The following is a 21,345-nucleotide window of genomic DNA, read 5'->3' on the forward strand; positions in this document are numbered from 1 at the left end:
CAAAGGCACTCTGAATTTGGAACACAAGAATACTGTAATTTTTACAGTCACAGTGGGAGAAAAAAACCACTACCACTCACTTGGAAGAACAGGTCATGCAGCTTTTATTTAATTTTACCTTTTTGGTAAGCAGGAGGGTTTTCTTTCAGTCAGACCATTCACATACTTTGACAGTACAGATTGCAGTGAATTTGATGGAGATCTTGCAACATTAGAAAACTTTTCTCAATATACATCCATTTAAGCAACAGCTTGTAGGTCAGAATGCGAGTGCTAGAGTCAAGTCTGCGCACTGCACTCCAGGTATACAAAGCATTGCAGCAGCACAAGAAATGCCCATGCTGGGCAAAGTACAGTGTGTTTTACATAGTGCAATCACTTTTAGAGGAAAAACTCTAGGAAGGCCACATCTATTTATCTGTTTTTTTTAAATCCTGTCAAGTTTACAAATGCGAGGGGGATAGAAATCAAACCTCTGACTGAATTAACTTTTGTACAGGTAGGTTTTGTGTATAGGCACGTGCTTTAGAGAGGAGCTCTAAATCTGTTCTGTAATCACGAGAAAGACATATTGCTTTGTGATTCAGAAAGCGTTATACCATCTCTAACCTTCCTAACACTCTTGGCCGGAGTTGTTAATCCAGCTGTTTGTAGAGTTCCTAGAATACGCTCTTCCCTCTAGTGTAAATCCCCAATAGAGAAACTCAGGTTGCTATTGACAATGATTACAGTTATTCTAATTACGGTCCTTTGACCGTATTAGGCATTGCCTCTGAATACTCCAGTCCACAGTGAAAACTCACAGTAGCAGAGACATGGAGGCTCTTGCTTTTCTGTTACTGTCACTCACCAATACGAAAAAAAACCCAAGTCAGACAAGGAACTGCTACAGCAAAGCATCACTGGTAATATTCATCTAATACAAAAAAAAAAAAAAAGCACTCATGACACTACATGTCATGGTAAGCAAGTTTTTAAAGATACCGCAAAGTGATTTGCCCAGTAAAATTTTAAAATGTACACTGTGCTCAATAGTTCAAACTACACGTAAACGAAGAGCAGCTCCCTGCAACAAGGTGTAAATCAAAACGTTATAGCACCAGCTCCCAGCACCAAGGAGTTGCCCACTGACCAGTTCTAGTGTACAATGCAATAGTGCTCGCTGAGGTTTCTGCTACACGAGAGCCACAGTGGGACAGCTCTGCCCATTTCTAGCTGACGTTTTCTTACCAGGCGTGCACAAATTACATTCCTCCCTTCCCGTGGAGAGCACGTCAGACAACGAGATTGTTACAGTACCAGAAAACACTGAATGGGAAATGGCACCTGAGGGAAAAGTAGGTACTGCATACCTGATTCTGAATAAATGGGTGTGGAGGAAACACGACGTTATCTGAGCAATCCTCATCCTAACAGGTCACATCTGAAAGGAGCTGCAAACTGTAAGAAAAGAAACAACCCTTCCTATGCTGAAAGCCATGGACATGGTATTGCCCACACTAATGATTTTATTTCACCATCAGCAAAGCATTTATCCCCAAAAAGCTGTACACATACTGGTCAGATTATGGCGCAGTGCTAACTTTACACTATTAGAAGTCTGTTGCTATAGTGGTCAAGTTTGTCTTTTATCTGAGGAGGGCAAAGAAAAGAAGACAGGCAGCATGGCCACATCATCATATAGCAATTTTACTCCACATTAATGCAGATATAATTTTCTTAAGTGCAAATTAAAAAGTATTTGCTAGAAACCAGCATGACTTGGGCTGCTGAGAAATGACAGATGATTCAGTTTCTTACAAATATTGACAAGTCTAAATCATTACAGGTTTCCAAAGCAAGAACAGGGTTACGAACAGGAAGGGAATAAAACATTACCACTATTAAAAAAACGTGTCATTGCAAACTTCGAACACTCTTCAAAAACATATCTAGAAAAGATTGTTTTCCTATTTTTTTTTTTTTCCTGCAGCTGAGGAGTGAGTGTCCATGCAAAACAATTTTGAGAAGAGCAGTGTTCCACCTGGGCACCAACTAGGCCCAACTTTGTCCCACACAGCTCAGTAAAGTGCTCTCTTGTGCATCCTTTGAGGAAAAAAGTTCTCATTTAAAATTTGGGAGGCCGAGGTTGCTAGCTGGGGAAGGCATAGTCTCGGTCAATCCATGCTGAGGTCAGAGGAGGAGGAAGGAGCGAAGTTAACAGTACTCTGCCTTTCATAACTCACAGACAACAGGCTGCAAGGGAGGAGCAAGCAGATGCAAAGGTGGGTGTCAGATGAAACCCTGCCCTGGGGAAGCCACAGGAGTTTAACACGGGCTTCATCACGGGAAGCATTTCATTCTTTATAGGTAACAAACACCAGCTCCACTGCAGAGTCCCGAAGGTTTACTGTTCAGACACCAGGTAACAGATCTCCACCCACAGTGTCAGTGAAAATCAAATAAACTTTTCACTTCCTGTGCTGGTGGTTTTTCAACAATTCCTTTGAAGGACAAAGGGGATCTGAGTAACATTCTTTTGCCGATTTAAAGGAAAAAAATGCATCTTGCCCTCAACATTTTTTATGTTGCACACTCATAAACATTCTAGGGCAGATCATTAGAGGTATTTACTGATAAAAAAACTAACCATTGACTTAAAAAGAGTAAAAATAACATTAACGGGGAAAAGAATTTAAGGCATATTTTATTTTGGCCAGGAATTATGCATGCTACAGAGTCATCTTCATTTTCCCACTTGGTTTTCAGACCACTGCACTTTTTTGTTTTTGTTTTACATGGCACTTTGTAGTTTGTGTTTTACAACTTAGTCAAGATTTTCAAGTGTTTTCTTCAATATAAATGCCTTCTCTTGTAGCTCAGGTCTGCTATCTAACGCCATCGTAGACAACGAACGAATGAGGTGCTCTCTGCTTTCTGGTGTCAGGCTCTCCCACTGTTGAGCTTCTGTGTAGATAAAGAGAGACAGACACTGGACATGAATACCAGAACGCCACAAAAACTGAAAGACCATCTCCAACCCCAGACAGGCTGAAAGAGTGACGTCTGTAACATTTCACTTGCAGTCTGTACTGCTCTTCCAGGAGGAGGCAAATTCAACTGGACTCTCAGGTGCATGTGCTGCCTCCTGCACAGGGAGTAGTGATACCTATTTAGGCTAGGCTTGATTGTCTAAGCCGTAATGTGTGAAAACAAGGGCCTGAGGAACCAAATGTTTCCTACTTCACAATTGCTTCATGTAATGTAAGAAGATTTTTGCTAGAATAACGGAGACATAAAGTGCATAACAGAAATCCAAAGGAAACTTTTGCTACAGAACAACTGCAGACACATATGACCTTGAGACCTAAGTAGACTCATTCGCTGAAGTAAATTCTGCAAGGCTTAAATCTGAAATTAACTTGGCACTGGAAGGGTAAAAAATTATTCTTCTGCACAAACAGGAGCTATCCCCTGTATGGAGCTTGCACATAAAGCAGAATCTGACTACACACAGTCCTGTGTGCTCTCCCTGGGACCCTCCTCGCTGGACATTTTCCTCACCCAAGGAGTATCCAATGGTACTTTAGACCTTGACTTTATCCACAGTTACTTTAAGCCCTCTCAAAGTTTCCCGAGTCACCAACACCGAACTCCAAGTCCCAACCGCCCCGACATCACCCAGCACTGCAAGCAGAAGGTAACGCCATCTCTCCAGCGTTCCAGGCCACACAGACAGCTGCCTTCTTTACCAGACAGTGGCTCTCCTAAAGTGGCAAGTAAAAAGTCTCACCTTGCAGTTTGGTGAGCAGCAGTTGTATCACAGACAAAGCTTCTGTTCTTATGGACGTGTAGCTTTTGTTTTCTAAGGGATTTAAAAAACAAAAAAACCCACAACCACCATGAGAACCAAAGGCACAATAACTGTACAAAAGAGCAGTCACCACTGCGGTCTCCACTCCACTTTTGTTAGCACAGCTCACTGAGCTCAGTTGTGCTGGCAGTCTGCAGTGCTCCCCAATTAGACACATTTGAATGGCAGAAAGGGACCAACTAGAGGTTGACAAGTTACTAAACCTTGCACATCACCTCTGCTATTACCACAGCACTACTGTTTCTCACACGTACTGAAAGGGAACAACGCTGGCATAGTTGCAATGTGATCACAGACAACTTCTGTGCATAACAGACTGTTCTTTTGGTGAGTTGTAATGGCTATAAACCACCCAAATTTTAACAAGTAGCATTAAGTGAGGGTACATAAACCCTATGCCATCAAGCACAAGCTTGTCACAAAAAGTTATTTGGTCTCCTGAGCTAAAATCTTGTTAAAAGTCTCATTCCAGGAGGACTGATAGTTAAACTTTCCCCAGAGGGCTGTCTGGATTGGTAGCTAGCTCTGCAGTAGGTGTTGCCTTTTGATATACCAGAAACAAGAGCCACATGCAGGTACGAGGAGAGTTGAGGCACTGTTACAGTCACAGGACAAGTGGGAACACTACCAAAGTAATAAACAGCCCCATGACCATCAACATTAAATAGGTAGCACTTATATCCCCCCCATGGGTGCTCTGCTCAGGCAGAGCACAAACTGCCTCAAAGCCTTGGAACTTCATGCACTGGCTGTCTGAGAAAATTTTGGGTCTCTCCAATGCGTATGCATCCAAGAAGTCTGAATTATGCAAAAGCAAAACTTGTGTTTCATTAAATCAGTCATAGCTTGACTAGGCGGGGTCCATCTTCTGCACAGAGAAAATTACTACTTTTCTGATTTGCACTCCTGAGAGGTTGTGCAGAGTCTGCTGTCTGCCTCTTCCTCCCCTTTCAAAGCTCTCTTGCACCAGAGGAATTTATTTCTCCATGTACAGCACCCTGCATAGCTGTCTAACAGCTACTGCGACACCAGAATTATCACAGCGCAGTGCAAGGAAGAGCAAAATGTTACCTCTGAGAGCTTATGCTTATTCTTAATTTCCTCTACCAGCCAACCCCCAGAGGAGGAGTGTATTAACAAGCAGTTCATCATCAACCACAAAGCAGGAGAAGTCCATTTACCTAAAGAATGGGTGATAGATGAACAGGTTTCCATCAGTATTTCTGTCAAAGCCACTGGGTCTGAGTGCTCCTCATCAAACAGCATTAGCCTGTCAAATGCAAAAATACTGTCAAGACATCCTGCATCCCTGGGACAGAAGTCTGCTCGACTTCCTCCCAGAATCCAGTGTCATCCTCAATTTCATTAAACAGTTTAAAGCAACAAAGAAAAGAAACATCATTGAAGTGGACTGTAGAAAGGAGAATTACCCTTGAAAGTAGGCATTCATGGCTTGTAGCACTCCAAGCTGCACTTTCCACGTGCTGAGTTTCAGACGGTCACACATTAACTTGCAAAACTCTTGGCGATAGCAGCCTACAGGAAGATAAGAGTGTCGCTGTGCTACCATAGGGAAAGCCAGAACAAAACTTCCCTGCTGTCTACCAGTTGTTCCTTGTGCTCCTCTCCAAGTGACATCAAGCTAGTCACTGCAAAGGACTAAGTCAACATCCTGTAACAAGTGACTCTGAAAACCTTCACTGCATCAACACTCTTGTTAACAAACACTGGAAGATAAACAGCTGCGTTACACATTCTGGCATGCTAATAAAAGCAACCTGGTTTTTTTCAGATATACCTAGCTCCTTCACCTTGTACCACTTTTGATGCAATAAATGTGAGCAGCAGAACTAGGTTGCTTTAGATTAGGCAGGTCACCTCAGGCATCCTGCATGTCTCCACAAACTCAGAACAGTTTGGTGAAGCAAATTTAAGACAACACTAAAGGAATTTCCCCAAGGATGGGCTACTCTGTGGGAAAGTTGTTGGGGCAGCTTTCTCATTGAAGATCCTGCAAACTGTAGGCAGTGAGATCCTGCATCTCCTCAGAAGCCTCCCCATGCCCCACATGATCTCCACATCCCTCCCTCCTTCCCCTTTTCATTTCAAAAAGAAACAGTTTGAGCCAAGGAAGTTTGCTCTGCACACCATTAGCTGACTTACGTTGTGTCTCCGGGCTCCTTGGCCAGGCTTTGCCCAGGGTCTCGAAGGCACAAATCAGGGACTCCATCTGCACCTCTTTCTCCCTCATGTCCTCATCCTCTTCATCATGCTGTGGTAAACCCACACCCATGCTCTCAAGAGAGTTCTGTGGGGACCACGGGGGGAAGGTGTGATCGACAGAAGGATGAGGGCAGGCTAGCCACACACTTCAGCGCGACGCAGCCTTCCCTCGCAGTCAGTGCCCCCGTACAGGAGGAGCACAGGCCCCCTGGGCCAGCGGTAGCTCTGGTTCTAGCACAGGCCTGCAGAGGTGCACAGCAGGCTCCCTGGCTTTGCATCCAAACACCTGCCTGTGCTGTATGAGTTCCACTTGCAGAGCTGCAAAGCACTGCAGATACTAAACAGAAGCACTCTACACAGCCTCCTAGGAGTCTCTTGCTGCCTGTAGAGCAGCCAGGAATTCATTTTTAATGCTGTGTTGGGGCAGTGCTGGACACGACAGGAAGGACTCTTCCTACAGAACATATGGGCTAATTCAGAATTCGGGCAGAACTGGCACAACCCCCCCAGGGCTCACCAACAGTCTGGTATTCAGCCCCACCAAGGATCTGGCTGAGTGTGGGGTATTCCTCACATCAGCAGCCTTCTGGGCTGAAGCCTGGTGTGCATCCAGCATCAGCTGGACTGGTACCACTTGGGTGTTTTGGTTTGAAAGAGGAAAAACTCAAGAAGCTGAACTGTCACCTTCTTTATCATGGGAAAGATGATATCTGCCAGCTCCTGGAACCGGTCTTCCTTTGTTGCCTGCAGCACCCCAGCTGCACAGCACAGTGCCACCATCTTATACTTTAAGTTCTCTTTCCGGCATTCTTTCAGGACAGCCTGGACAATATCATTGACAGTGGGCTGGCCGGGCACCGACTTCTGCAGCTCTGCACTGAAACACAAGGCACACAGAAACTATTAGACCCACATTACTCCCTTCCCAAACACCACTTTTCCCACAGATGGGAAGTAATTCCTGTGTCTGGGCACAGGGTTGCCTACCAGCAGTTGTAACTGAAGTTACACCCTGGTGGTGTTCTTTGCTCTTACCTTGTTACTTTCTCTGTTCTCCCTGTTTTTCCTTCCTGTCTTTCTTCATATGTTTCGAATGCACTTTCCCCTCTCACTCTTCTCCTACCTTTTCCTCTCTTTTCTCCTTTAAGGTTTCCATTCTTCCCCTTAGTCTCTTCTTTCTTCTTAGCAATTCTGGCCTCTCCACATGCTCCTCCTTGCCCTAAATCAACCATTCACCTCTGCAGGTCCCTCTGAAGCATCACTTGCCCCTCCCAGCTCTCACCAGTGACCCACACATTGACAAGCAGAGTGGAGAGAGACTCCTCACATGCTGATGGGAGATCAGGATGCTGTTCACAACTTTCTAGAGTCTCCTTAGCACCAGAAAGGCAACAACACTGTGCAACAACCTCCTTTTTGAGATCCTAGATCCTAAGAGTACCAGCTCCTTCAAGACACTTACTGGCATGCAGAGACGACACTGGCAATGGCCTTTAACAGCTCCTCCTGCAATAAGTAAAACAGATACCACTGAGAAATGCTGCACAAACAAATGGTACAGTCCTGCCGCAGAGAGGAAACCTTTGTACTCTGCTGTGAGAGGTAGTGGGGAAATATGCCTATGACACCAGCCCAGAGAAGCAAAATCTGGCTCCTGCACTCCTGCTGTAGAGGCTGCAGAAGACTTGGCTTTCCATCTGCCCTGAACTGGCAGTGGGAAGGGGCCTTGTAGCGCCTCTCAGCACAAGCTAGTATCCCTCAAGGCTAGAACGTGCTGCAGTGAAAGCAGTCTAAGTGGGAACCCAGCTCCTAAAGCAATCTGAATTCCACCCACTTATCTTCCCTGTCACTTTTGTACCTGCTAAATGCAGGGCAAAAGGCAGACTCCCTAAGCCAGAGCTCCTACACGTGCTGCTCTGCAGCACAGAACATTGCATTTCCTGGCTCAAGGGCTGCATATGCTGGTGCTCACGAGGTGCCAGCTCCTTTTTTACCTTCCCAGTCCAGGTTCTCCCTGGCAGGCCTTGCAGTAGTGCGGAGAGCACTATTCCCAGATGTGGTGGTACAAGGGAGCCCGTCTGTTTGGCAATTGATGCCATGGCAGCTGCTCCCTGGGCTTTCATCTTCCAGGACTGGGACTGCAGAGCCTTCTGGGTTATGGTTATCAACTCCTGCATATACAGCCTGATGCCACCCTGAGTACCTGCGAATCACACAGGAAAACTCTAGTTTTGCCACAAAGCAAATAAAAATCTGATCTTATTAAAGAAAAAAAAAAACAGTTATAGATTTATCTTTTTTTGTGTCCATGAAACATATCAGCAACATCTACTTCAGGCAAAGGGGTGAATAATTCCTCCCAGGCTGATTGAGATGGGTTCTGTTTTCTAGGTGCTTCTGACGAAAATCTTTAGCATATATCCAGAGCTCATCTCAGTCCTTCCATATGGCAGACACTAGACATTGTGTTAGCCTGTTTGTGATGAATATAACTTTTTTTTTTTTTTTTGCAAGACCTGGTCACTGGAAAACCTATTTGCATCTCCTTTCCCAAACTCCAGAAAAGTAATCTGGTGACTGAGGAACCAGATCCGAATTCAGGTCAGAGAAGGAGCCAGCAACACCATTGCACCACGCACCCAGGTCTCCCTTTCCAGACAGAAATCATGGCAAAATACCCCTTCCATAGCACAGATTCACTCACTGAAGATAAAACCACATGCCTCACCAGAAAGGTCTCCACCCCAAGACACAGGCCTGTAACTTCAGGCTGACATCAAAATTTCCAAAGATGTCCAGCTACCTGCGTCATGATCAGGGCATATTACAGTGGCATTCAGTGCCTTACAATCTTAAAATACTTCTCCTGACTGTGTCTGTGTATCCTCAGCAATCAACATCTCTCTAATTATTTTAAATAGCCACAGAGAAGCTAACCTGCCGAAACTCATACAGGACATCTTTAGCAAGGAAGAAAATGCAAACAAGTTTCCCAAATTTCTTTCCACGAGAACTCTCTATTTCCAAAATGGATTTCCAGAAAGCATATTTCTTGTCCCATGTTACCCAGAAAGCTTTTACCACTCTTAACGCAACTTACCAGGTACATTTTCCTGCCAAACTTCAGTCCACAGAGTAGAATTCTCTTTTTCTCCTTTCTCTTCATCAGGAACCTCGTGCATACCAAGAAAAGCCAATGGGAGCACGTGTTTGCCGTGGTTCTTCACTACGTCTGGACTGTAGCGTCCCATAGCATGCACAGTTAAAGCACAGCCTGCTCTGTAAACTGGCTCTGAAGAAGCAAAACAATCACACATTATGATGGGGAAGCAGGATTTTCCTTTAACTGTTTGGTCTGCCTCTTGGGAAGCAGAGAAATGCACAGTATTGTATGTATAGTGATGCATGGGAATTATCTGGCCAGCAAAACCAAGCATCACAATATAGGTATGTTTCTTTACCAGATTATGCTGTCACCAAGAACTTTTTATGCACCATATTCCGTAACTGAACATCCCAAAAGCAACATACCTTCCTTCTCCATGTACCAACTGCTGAGTTTATGCAGCAGCTTCTCAGTGCTACTGTCCCGGGAAGTCTATAACAGGGAAGAGACTCAAATCACTCAAACACTTTAAAAAATAAAAGCAAAATAAAACCTAAAACCATCTCAAATCCCAACTCACCCGGACTAGATGCCCCATAGCAAAGGCAAAAGATTTCTGTACCACGCTGTTGCGATCAGTCAGGCCACTAAGTAAAGCACTCATAAGTTTGCCTGTTGGAAGAGACTTTGCTTTATCAAAAGTATCATGTTTTTATTGCTGTGACAAGAATTACAATAGCCAGTATTTCATTACATTGTCTGAATTTATGCATTTTTCTTCATCATACGTTTGCGGGATTATAGGCCTGTCTGGTCCTTATGTTTAAACTGCACAGCATAACACAGCAGGGCTCAGCAGAAGCTAGTGTTTTGCCAGCCTCAGCCTGCACACCTGGACTGATAATGTTCCTGTACATCAGCACCCCAGCTGATTGTGCTTTCAGCTTTATTTATAAATTGTAAAGGTAAGACTAAGATCCAAGGAGGCAAAGTCCCTGTTTATGGTCCTCCCATAGCTCAAGTTGAAGGAACAAATGCTTACTGACAGCACTGCACTAACACAGGCATTGTTAATCTGCTCCAAGGAAGTCTAGATATTTCTGCCTGTTCCTCCTGGGCGCTAGCAAATGCCCTCAACTCTTTCCTTTGCCTCTTCCAACTTGGTAAGGTATTTAACATCCCCAGCACGCCAGTCACATACGCACAAGGCAACTTCGAACAGCTCTCTAAGGAAAATACGCACGTAAAGATCATTCTTGTGATAAAAATCAAGGGCAACAGGGAGGAAATACTACCTACAGAACAGCTACAAAAAGCACCTTTAGAACCTTGAGACTAGAAAGAAACCTTACCTGAATAAGGGGTTAAGTCCTGAGGACACTGTGTGGTTAATGACACAATTACACTGGCACAGCCTCCCTGGAAGATTGCAAGAGAAAACAAAGGTAAGATTAAACAATATTAGCCCATGGTTACTACTGTTAATACTTGCTGCAGTGTTATATGCACTTGTATGACATGATCTAGGCCCACTGAGCCTCTACCCTGGGAGCCAAGGGCAGAAGCAGAAAACCAGTTTGTAACAAATGAATGACAAGAATTGAAATAGGAAGTCAAAAAAGTTACCAGGACCCACGCTCAGGATAGATGGTCCTGGAAGATTCAGAGCTATCAAGGACAACATTCTGCTGGGTTTGTGTGGTGGGGTTTTTGGTAGTGGGTGTTACTGCGGCGGCCCCTGTGAGAAGCTTCTCAAAGTTCCCCGGATCCAAGTGGGACCCACCTCTGGCCAAGGCTAAGCCGATTAGTGACAGTGGCTGTGCCTCTGTGATAACGTATTTCAGAAGGGGAATCTGGGAGCAGGGCAGAACTTTGAGGAGGAGTTACAGGACTGCAAACACCAAGGCCAGGAAGGGGTAGAGGTGTGCTGAAGCATGGAGCTCCCCTGTATCGCGTGGTGAGAGGGCACGGCCGCCCCCCTGCACCCATGGAGGTCACCACGGGAGCAGAGATGCACCTGCAGCCTTGGAGGACCCCTGGGACTGTGTGGGAAGAAGCAGCCCCCGTTGTTGTAGTTCAGCACTGGGGGGACCGCAACACATGAGGGTGACCCACACCGGAGCACCTTGAGAGGAGTGCATCCTGTGGGGAGGACTCACAGTGGAGTGAGCTTGTGGAGGACTGTCTCCTGTGAGAGGGATGTCAGTGGAGCAGGGGGAAGAATGCAGAGGAGTGCTTCACCCCTGCCTTGGAGGAAGAAGCAATGGACTGACTGCACCCCCCATCCCCTGCCCCTGTGCCGCTGGGGGTGGAGGTAGAGATATCAGGAACAAAACTGAGCTTGGGAAGAAGGGAGGGGTGGGGGGAGGTGTTAAGGTATAGTAATGCTTCTCACTGTCCCACTCTGTCTCTTAAGTGTCATTATCCTTATTGTTTGAATTGAAGTGATGTCCTTTTTCTTCCCCTAAGGAGCCTGTCTTTTGTCTGTGACCATTAATGGGTGAGAAACTCCTCCCTGTCCTTATCTCCATTCCTGAGCCTTTTGATTATTTTTCTCCTTCCCAGTGCCGCAGGGGAAGGGGTGAGTGAATGGTTGCGTGACGCTCAGTTGCCCTCTGGGCTCAAACCATGACAACTCCTGTGTCACAGAGCACAACAGCCATGTAGCCCCGGGGAGGTTAAGGCAGCACACATTCAGAAAATCTCAAGTAATATAGGTGGATTGAGACTCAAGATGTAAAATGACTCCAGTATGAATGAGCCCAAGCTGTCAGTTTCAAAGAGACAGTCAAAAGAACTGTATTTACATTGACACTGCTCTGTGTTCCCTTTCCCTTTCCAAATTAACTACTAAAATCACAGACATACCTTTGTGCCAAGGCCTACTCCACTTCTGATCAGTTCACACAGCCGAGGAACCAGCTCACCCAGGACAGACACATCCAAATACTGCAAGCTCTAGAGAAAGGCAAGGGATGGGGGAAAGGGGAAGGAAAAAAAAAAAAGAAGAAAAGTAATGGTGGCAGACTTAAGCTGGTTTACTTGCAGCTGAGGCCTGCCTCAGTTCTGCAGGCTGGTCTTCAGCTGAATCACAAGAGTTTGCTGCATGGTGGGAAAAAAGCACCACAAAGTGGCTTCTACTACATACAGATTTTCTTGCCCCACTTCTATGCTGAGCTGACCCTGCCAAAATTATCATTTGCTGGAACTGATGTACTCCTGCACTCCTACTGTTTAAAAAGCTGAAAATAACACACTAACAAGAAGTCCTTTTGGGTAAGGAAAGAAATGCAAAGGTAAGTGTATCTTAGGACAAAACCCAAAATTCCCCCAACTGTCTGGAACTGTGAAGCAGTAACATATCTAAACCGGACAATGAAATGAAACTAGTCAAGACAGTTTCAAACAGGTTAAGACAAACAAGTGGTATAACTGACATAAAGGTACAAGAGGGGTGTTACTGGGTATCACTTCTAATCTCCTATGCCTAAAATGTCACTGGGGAAAACAGAAAGCCTCATGTTACCAGCACTCCGTGTAGCACAATATCAGCAGAGGGGAGATTCATACTCTAGCAAATACCAACTGAATGTAACCCTCTCTGAGCTTCAGAAGTCAGATCAGCTGTCACTTCCCCCTCCTGCATCAGTATGGTGAAGGGAGGAATCCATTTATGTCATAATCTCACAGCCAGCCCCCGAATACAGAGGAACAGAAAGAAGGTTGCTTATGAGCCAGGACATCTTCACACTACTCCAGCCATGCTATCTCTCCCCTCCCCAAGGAAGTCCCATGCACTGATCAAGGCAGCACAACCATCCCCCGCAGGCTGGCAGGGGAGAGTCATGGCCTGGCGGAGGGACAGCGGCAGCTGCAGCAGCCTGCGGGGTGCAGCGAGCACACTTTCACATGGAGCTTTTCATTCCCGGCCACTTTACACACTATTTATAGAGAGTGCTCCACCTGACACCGAAATGCAGCTCAACATGCTGTTATGCACAGGAAAGCTTGCTGTTGTTACTTTTCCATAAGCACAGGAAATAAAGAATAGCTCTGGTGGCTATGCTTCTAAAACTTGCTCAGCATTCACACCCCCTGTCTGCTCGTGTGCCCCTGGCTGTGTGCAATGCCTGAGCAGGAAAGAGGGGTCTTTTCTTTGGGAAGGGACAGGCTCTTACAGAGGGCAGGGAGCTCTGCCAAGACAGACCCTACAGCACAGTGTCTGGGCATCAGCAACTCCTCCTCCAGCAGCAGGGAACTATGGTGCCAAACACCAGCTGCTGACAGTGCTTTCAGTGATAGCAGCATTTTCTCTAAACATCTCCACCATCAAAGCACTGGAAAGGCCCAGGTAAGGATATCTAAGGCACCACGAGACAAGGCTTGGACAGCATTTGTGCCTTAAGAACAACGACTATCCTCAGTCGGAGGCTCAGGCGAGAAGTTAATTGTGGAACTGTGGGCCAGAGATGAAGAGAACTGGCAGCTAGCATAATCCAGAACCAACTGAGCCCCCATCCAAAGAAAAGCACTTGAAAGATGCCTTCTTCATCACAGTAGGCAGGTCTCCAGGTATAGAAACAATCCATCTGACTTCAAATGGAGCCAAGGTTATTCACAACTGATCTGAGGAGCAAGTTGTGGTGACAGGATGAGAGAAGTCAGTACATGAAAAAGAAGGTAGACAGACGTCCACATGGAATGTAATAACAAAATGAACCTTGAAGAGGATTCTGTAAAGCTCCCACTTTGATTCTTATTCTTCTCCTACAACATACCTTACACTGGAACCCTTCTGAATCAAGTACTTACCATGTTAATTGTTTCCATCATGGGAGATGACTTGACAGCACTAAGTCTGGCACTATCCATTGCAGTCTGAAGAAAAAGGAAAAAAACAAACCCAAGTGTAAACTCAACATGAAAACAGTGGAAAGGCAGTGGAAAGGGAAACATCAGCTATAACTGACTACTTCATAAACTCAAATCAAAACCCGTATCAGATGCATACAGACAGAAAGTAATTATGTCTACAGACTATGAATGTCTTCCTTTCAGAGGCAGACAGACGTTATAGCTGGAGTACAGGAGCTAAACCATGCACTCCTGACATCATGGGAATGAAAAAAAAAGAACAAAAACAAACATCCACCCCCCCTCCCCACACCCCCAAGAAAATCAAAAAAGAAGGAAAAAAAGAAAAAAAGGGGAAAAGAGAAAAAAATCCCACTCTGACCTACTGTTCACTCCTTTCTCATTTGCAAAGGGCAGAGTTTGATCCCTTTCCCTCCCCACAATGAAATTAGCTGTATTTGCTTCTGAACAGTGGGTTTCAGTCATTTTCCCAGAAGACTGCTACCGATTAATATGACTCTTTGAGAGAGATTAAAGGACACCAGCCCACAGTGCTATGGCACAACTTCTAATTTGTTATATGAAGTCCTGCAGTTAATCCCCTGGGAAAAACAGCAGCAAAGTTTGACAGCACAAGTGCATTCCAGATATTACAGACACTATCTTCACCTGTTTCACAGTTGTACATGGTGCTGAAGAGACATTTAACAACAGTTCTTACTCAGATCGCTCTTCACTTTCTGAAATATGCTGTGGTCTCATGAATAAAAAAAATCCCAACCCTTCAAAAAAACCCCACATTTGTGCAGCCATACTCCAATGACCAAGCTTTTTTTAGTAACTTATTACCTATTTCTCTTTGTATCTTTGAATACCTCTCAACCAAATCTTCTATTTTTCTGTTCACTGAATGAAGCTTAAATCTTTGTTATCTCTGTTCTGTTGATACTTTTCCAATATAATTGCACTTACTTTCTCCTGATCTGTTGCAGAAAGACTCAAATAATTGAGAACTTGAGGCTCCAACACGCTCAAGGATTCCAGCAGGGCTGGGATAAGTTTTGGTGCATGAGGTTTCAGCATAGACCCAGCACTTTTACTGATCTTCACAAGAGTGTTAATGCTGGAAAAAGATCAAAGGGAAGGTCAACAGAGAAACACAGAGACTTGGCTAAAAAACCTTTCTGGTCTGCTCTAATTCAGTACCAACAAAAAGGCCAATCCAAATCTCAGATACACCAACATAAATCTACCTGCAAACGAAAATCTGGGTATTTTTCTGCTTAAGCAATATCATATCCTAGCCCTGAGCTTCGAAATGATGAAACGCTTTGCACAGAGATTGTTTACTTTGGCCAGGGTATCACAAAGGGAATGGGCAAAGAGGCAGTACTATACAGATAGGTGTAGGAAGAAATAACACATCTTCATGTTTTAAAAAAGCTCTGGGCAAAGTCACCCCAGAGACCATCCATTGTCTCTGCCCAACAAAAAACAAATCACAATGATCTGTTCAAATCCCATTTGTCAGTTTCAGACTGATCACGTCTCTCGGGCTGCATACTGACAAAGGGTTTTCATGTCTTCAAAAGGGATGAAAAAATTCAAAAAATATTCACTATAATTTGCTAGGAGCTTTTTAACCTTCCTGGATAATCATGTTCAATAAAACAGTTTTTGCAAAGACCAGCTACACTCCAGGTCTCAATTTTCCAGCTTGTTTGTCCTTCAAGCAAATGAAGGAATAAACTTAAGGTTACAACGTGACAAGCATATGAAGTCCCTACACATCAAGGGACATCAAACCATTACATGGTGCCAGATGTATTTGAACAGTGTGACCAAATGCAGTCACCTCTGGGATGTGAGCTATCACTACTCACAACCAGTCATGAAATAAGACCTGGCGGTTTCAAGAACTACTGTGGGATTTTTTGTTTACAAGCAGAAGAGACATGCCAGTCCTGAAGGACAGCCTCAAGCACAGCAAACTGCTTGCAGATCAGTTTGCCAGTTGTACAGGGAGAAAGGAACTTCCTGCTGGGAACTGAACCTGGGCATTTGCAGAGAGGCCAGCTACTCCCAAAAGACAGGTAGAGTTCCTGGGGCTGCTGTTTGAACTCAGTGAGAAAAGCACTCATCAGGAAAGCTGTTTTGGGGAGAAACTGGTCACTTCAAACACAAAGAACATTTTGCAATTCAGTTGAATAAGCTGTGTCTCTTTGGGACAAATCATGACCCGAACCCCAGGGAACTTACATGATGCCAAACTAACCTGAGAGATCGGACTTCAGCAACTGTGCTTACTATTCCTTTGTCTAGGAGGCAAGGGAGCAATACAGCTATCGTCTTCTGACCTGCTGCTCCTTTAGAAGGATCACACATTTTCACACAGACCTGGGGACAGGGGAAAATCAGTGCTGCAACCATGTACAAACCTGCTCGGATTGCATTAAAGCACCTTCTCCATCAGAGAGAAGACAACAACAGCAACTAGAGCAACTTGCTCACAGCCAGACCCAGGCCCTGTTACACCTATATTCTCCTCTCCAAGAGGTACTTAAGCCCTAAGTCACATCCCTAAAAGGAGTTTCAGGTATGGTCAGCTTCCAGAAAAAGTAAATTCAGAGCCTAGCAGGCCTTGATCTGCATCTGGATGAAAAGATGAACCAAATGACCTCTCAGTTGAGGGACAGCCTATCTCAACCACATGGATTCAACCATTCCATGAGGCAGAGCAGCAAGTCCCAGATCAGAACAGATTCTGCAATTGCAACAAGGTTTTGGGACCAGATCACCACTCGTGCTGCTGAAATGTCATGCTGCATGCATTGTGAAGGTTGTGATTTCAAACACAGCTCTTAAGATCCATTTCCATTTCTACTGATGTGACTTTTTCAGAGGAATTCCAAGCAAAATATTAAGCGATATGAGTACTACACCCCAAAAATCTTGTGTCAGTAACAGCACCAGAGTGAAGTCCTGACTGGATTACTTTGTTTCACACCAGTGAGGTTCCACTGAGCCTGGTCAACTACGTCAACTAGGCTTGGTCAACTGTTGGAAGTTACAGGAAGTTTCCTTAAATCCCACCCCCAAGTGGAGAAAAAAAGAACGTTGGAAGAAAAAAACCAGTACACTAAATCCTTCTTTTCGTTGTATAGAACTTAACATTGCATTATCCTCAAGGAGCAGAACTTCACCAGCATCAACAAAAGTACAGAATAGTACGTGGTCAAGCTTATGATGATTGCTTTCTAGGGGGCTGTTCTGTTTATGACAGCTGCACCTTGTACTAGAGATCTTTTCAAGACAACAGCCTATGGTAAACTGGTCACTCCTGCAGATATGATAGTGAATGATTACCTGATACCAAAACCATACACGTCTCCATGTGCAAATGATAAAATCAGAATTTTACCTTGCTTAAAGTTTTTAGGGCTAGTTCTGCTGCCTTTCGCACAGTCTCCTAAAAGAGAAGTCAACAATCCATTGTTGTTATTTTAAAATCTTCTATAGAATGATTCATGTTAATTAATAAGTATAACACTAATACTAACAAGGCTATATTAATGGTTAATACTTAATATAGTATCTTCCAAAGAAATCTGGGCTTCGGTTTGTCTGAGTATTTGGCCTACTCAATGACAAATACATTAACAATCCTGCCTGAAACCCCCAGGTACTCTGTGTTTCTGTTCACATTTGTCTCTGTGATATTATTTTATTGGCTGTCCTTTTCAAAACAAAAAACCCCAACAAAACAAAAAAATGCCAAACAAACAATAAAACCCAAAACCAAACCCAAAAAACCCAACAGAAACTTCTATTGCAAAAAGAAGTATACAGTGCTTTAGGTATGCTTTACCCCCTCCTCAATATAATGCCTGTTGCTTAGTGATGCATTACTCAACAGAATGTCTAGGACTAGAGAAAGACGGACTAAAAGCAAACAGTAAAATCAGTGCAGCTCTGGTGGCATGTGACACCACCACCAAACAGACTCTTTATTTGTACTGATGAATTAAGCAGTATCTAGCAATATTCCTGGGTACTGAAACACAATCACCTGGACTGGTGATGTCTTGGGATGTTCTTGGAAAGAATCTGGCCTGCCACAAGTAGACCTTCCTAAACCACTTCCCAGGTAAAATCCAGAAATTTGACCCTTCCCAAAAGGCAACTTCTCTATTTAGGAGGTTAATATAGCTCATTAGCGCTGAGGCAAAACTGCTCAGTTAGTTTCAGTGCCCAGGAACATTTGTAAACACACTAAATCTACTAGTATGGAAGCAACTTCCTGGTACACAGTACACTTTGGAAAACAGCTCAGCCTTACTTAAGCTTGAGCAGAGAAGTTTGGACCCAGAGAGAATGCAGCTCAAACCTGGAAGGACCCGAGGACTCTGACTTCATACGTGCAAGTCATTTGAGCACACAAGCAGCCCAGAATAAATGTTTCAATACTTGGGAGTTAAGCAAATACTTAGGGATTCTTTTATATCCAGGAAAAATGCTGAACCATCAAGAATAAGTGCAGTAGGGATGAAAACCCAACACTTAAAAACATGAGAAACATACACAAAGAATTTCTAAGGCAGCATGGAAATCTTAATTTCAAGAGGCCTGAATTTCTAGTTTGCTTAATACCCGCAACTCTCATTGGCTTCAACTTGACTTCTCAGAAAACCTCTTTTTAAACATCTCAGAGCTTGATCATTCCTGTTCAATTATCGATTCCATTACCTTAATGTCATCTTGCACTCTGAATAGGATTTCCCAGATGTCTGGAAGCTTGTCTACAATGTCATCCAAAGGTCTTCCTCTCAGTAAGTCATTCAGTGCCAGACAGCTGCAAACAAGGAATTTTATTTCCTTCACATGGCATACTTATTTGATATAGGTGTATATAGAGATATGTTTATAAATATAAGTAAATGGTTAAAAAAACCAGAACTGTTTCACATTCCTTATTTTCCCCAAACCCTAAATCTATTCTGTCACAAGAATATCTCCTTTGGCAGAGAAAAAAACATTCAGCCAGTCAGGTGAAATATGAAACAGGTGACAGCAAGTGAGAAAGGATGCTGTGGTGAAAATTGCTATCGCAAACATTCCAGTTACAAAGTTATTCCAGATTTCTTTTCTATAAGTACAGGATAAAACCAAAACAAAATGGTCTGAAGTCTGGAATTGAAATTAAAATGGAAATATTCAATACAGCATAACTACAAACCATTATAAACAAAAAGCAGTTTATTAAAAATGCTATACTGACTGGCATCCTGCTGCCAAGTACATATATAGCCAGACTGCCAAGATTTTCTAATGTTAAGCAATATTTCAGGTGCAAGGATAGGCAAGAACTTTGTGACCAGAAAACTCCTTCAGAGAACATTGTTTAGTATCATGCTCAAGCTACATGCAATAAAAAATTTCAGCCTCAATAGAGCAAATAGATTGTATCACACTTCAAGTGCAGACTACAAGACTGGGCTCTATCCTGATGAACGGATGTGTCCTCTTCCCCCCGCCTCAACTTCTTCAGATTAACAAGTTTACAGTGAAGAAGAGAAAAAAAGAGTTCAAAGAAAAAATCTGTTATGTTTCTTAGCAATACCTGGATTCCCTGATCCTCCACAGACTGCTGGTTAGGTTAGTGATCAAATCATCAAGAATTTCCTTCATGTACTTATCAACCTATTATTAAAAAAAGGAAAAATCATGAAACAAGCGTGGACCATGCATCCTTGTCCTGTACTCTGAAAAAAAAAAAGTCCTTTTGGACAATACAACCTGCTTTCAGCCACAGCAGATGAACTAACGCTTGCCAGAGCTGACCCCATGCAAACTTAATGATTTGCTTTTGCTTTAAACATACTTTTCTCTACACTGCTTCAGGGCTTAACACTATGACAGAGATGATGAGGAAAGAGGAAAGTCCCTCAGTTCTTTATCAACTGAACTGTCTAGATGCAGCACCAAACATCTGTTTATAGGAGAAGCAGTTGTGCTTTGATGAGGGATCAGAATGAATGACTTCACGCTAAGAGCAGCTTTGCTAGGAGAAAAGATTTGCAAACCCAATTCCAGGCCTTTCAGAGTCAGAGTGAGGGAATCTCTTTTTCCTGAAGCTTGTCTGGGAGGAGTTATCCTCAAACTGATGAAACAGCCTTTTCCCATGGGCATCCCCCCATTTAAAAACTGAGGAACCATATTTAGATGCTCTTGCTCTAGGAAGGGCATCTTAGGCCATAAGGATTCCTGAAGAGCTTCTCATAAGCAATATCAAAGCAATACTGGAGTGTGAAAAGACCCCACTTTAAGTAAAGTAAATCATAAACTTTAACACTGGCTGCACAAACAAGGTATGAGTTTCAATAAGGCCAAATGCCGGGTGCTGCACTTGGGCCACAGCAACCGCCAGCAGCGCTACAGGCTTGGGGAGGAGTGGCTGGAGAGCTGCCAGTCAGAGAGGGACCTGGGGGTGTTGATTGACAGCTGGCTGAACAGGAGCCAGCAGTGTGCCCAGGCGGCCAAGAAGGCCAATGGCATCCTGGCTTGTATCAGAAATAGCATGGCCAGCAGGGACAGGGAAGTGATCTTGCCCCTGTACTTGGCACTGGTGAGGCCGCACCTCGATTACTGTGTTTAGTTTTGGGCCCCTCACTACAAAAAGGACATTGAATGACTCGAGCGTGTCCAAAGAAGGGCAACGAAGCTGGTGCAGGGTCTGGAGCACATGTCGTACGAGGAGCGGCTGAGGGAACTGGGGTTGTTTAGTCTGGAGAAGAGGAGGCTGAGGGGAGACCTCATCGCCCTCTATAACTACCTGAAAGGAGGTTGCAGAGAGCTGGGGATGAGTCTCTTTAACCAAGTAATAAGTGATAGGACAAGAGGTAATGGCCTCAAGTTGTGCCAGGGAAGGTTTAGACTAGATATTAGGAAGTATTTCTTTACAGAGAGGGTTGTTAGGCGTTGGAATGGGCTGCCCAGGGAGGTGGTGGAGTCTCCATCCCTGGAGGTGTTTAAGAGTCGTGTTGACATAGTGCTGAGGGATCTGGTGGAGTTGGGAACTGTCAATGTTAGGTTAATGGTTGGACTGGATGATCTTTAAGGTCTTTTCCAACCTAGATGATTCTGTGATTCTGAGATATCCTTTCACATGTATGAGGCAGTGCAAAACCTCTGCACATCCTCCAGGTCATCCATGGATTGAAGTACCTCTTTCTCTGAAGAACAATACCTCACCCCTTTCCGCACAGCCCCTCCTTTCACAAGATGCAACTTGTCCCATGAGGATCTCTGA

The 21,345-nt window shown here is 44.2% G+C and overlaps 1 protein-coding gene across 4 annotated transcripts in view; it reads right to left on the minus strand.

The window, feature by feature from the left end:
* Nucleotides 1-87: 87 nt before the first annotated feature.
* The window catches only part of ECPAS (Ecm29 proteasome adaptor and scaffold), a 68,428-nt gene continuing 47,170 nt past the window's right edge, over nt 88-21,345 (minus strand). For all 4 annotated transcript variants that reach the window (XM_074857139.1, XM_074857138.1, XM_074857136.1 and 1 more), the window contains 19 exons: nt 19,657-19,736; nt 18,783-18,888; nt 17,458-17,505; nt 16,312-16,433; nt 15,009-15,159; nt 13,995-14,060; nt 12,051-12,140; nt 10,535-10,601; nt 9,763-9,854; nt 9,608-9,674; nt 9,177-9,368; nt 8,071-8,279; nt 7,539-7,582; nt 6,761-6,953; nt 6,017-6,161; nt 5,284-5,389; nt 5,035-5,123; nt 3,773-3,844; nt 88-2,946 (listed from right to left, as the gene is read on the minus strand). In XM_074857139.1, the coding sequence (XP_074713240.1) occupies nt 2,807-2,946; nt 3,773-3,844; nt 5,035-5,123; nt 5,284-5,389; nt 6,017-6,161; nt 6,761-6,953; nt 7,539-7,582; nt 8,071-8,279; nt 9,177-9,368; nt 9,608-9,674; nt 9,763-9,854; nt 10,535-10,601; nt 12,051-12,140; nt 13,995-14,060; nt 15,009-15,159; nt 16,312-16,433; nt 17,458-17,505; nt 18,783-18,888; nt 19,657-19,736 (2,079 nt within the window). In that variant the 3' untranslated portion in view covers nt 88-2,806. The remainder of the gene's footprint in view (nt 2,947-3,772; nt 3,845-5,034; nt 5,124-5,283; nt 5,390-6,016; nt 6,162-6,760; nt 6,954-7,538; nt 7,583-8,070; nt 8,280-9,176; nt 9,369-9,607; nt 9,675-9,762; nt 9,855-10,534; nt 10,602-12,050; nt 12,141-13,994; nt 14,061-15,008; nt 15,160-16,311; nt 16,434-17,457; nt 17,506-18,782; nt 18,889-19,656; nt 19,737-21,345) is intronic.

The sequence above is a fragment of the Strix uralensis genome, chromosome Z (assembly GCF_047716275.1).
Source record: "Strix uralensis isolate ZFMK-TIS-50842 chromosome Z, bStrUra1, whole genome shotgun sequence".
NCBI classification, from domain to species: Eukaryota; Metazoa; Chordata; class Aves; order Strigiformes; family Strigidae; genus Strix; species Strix uralensis.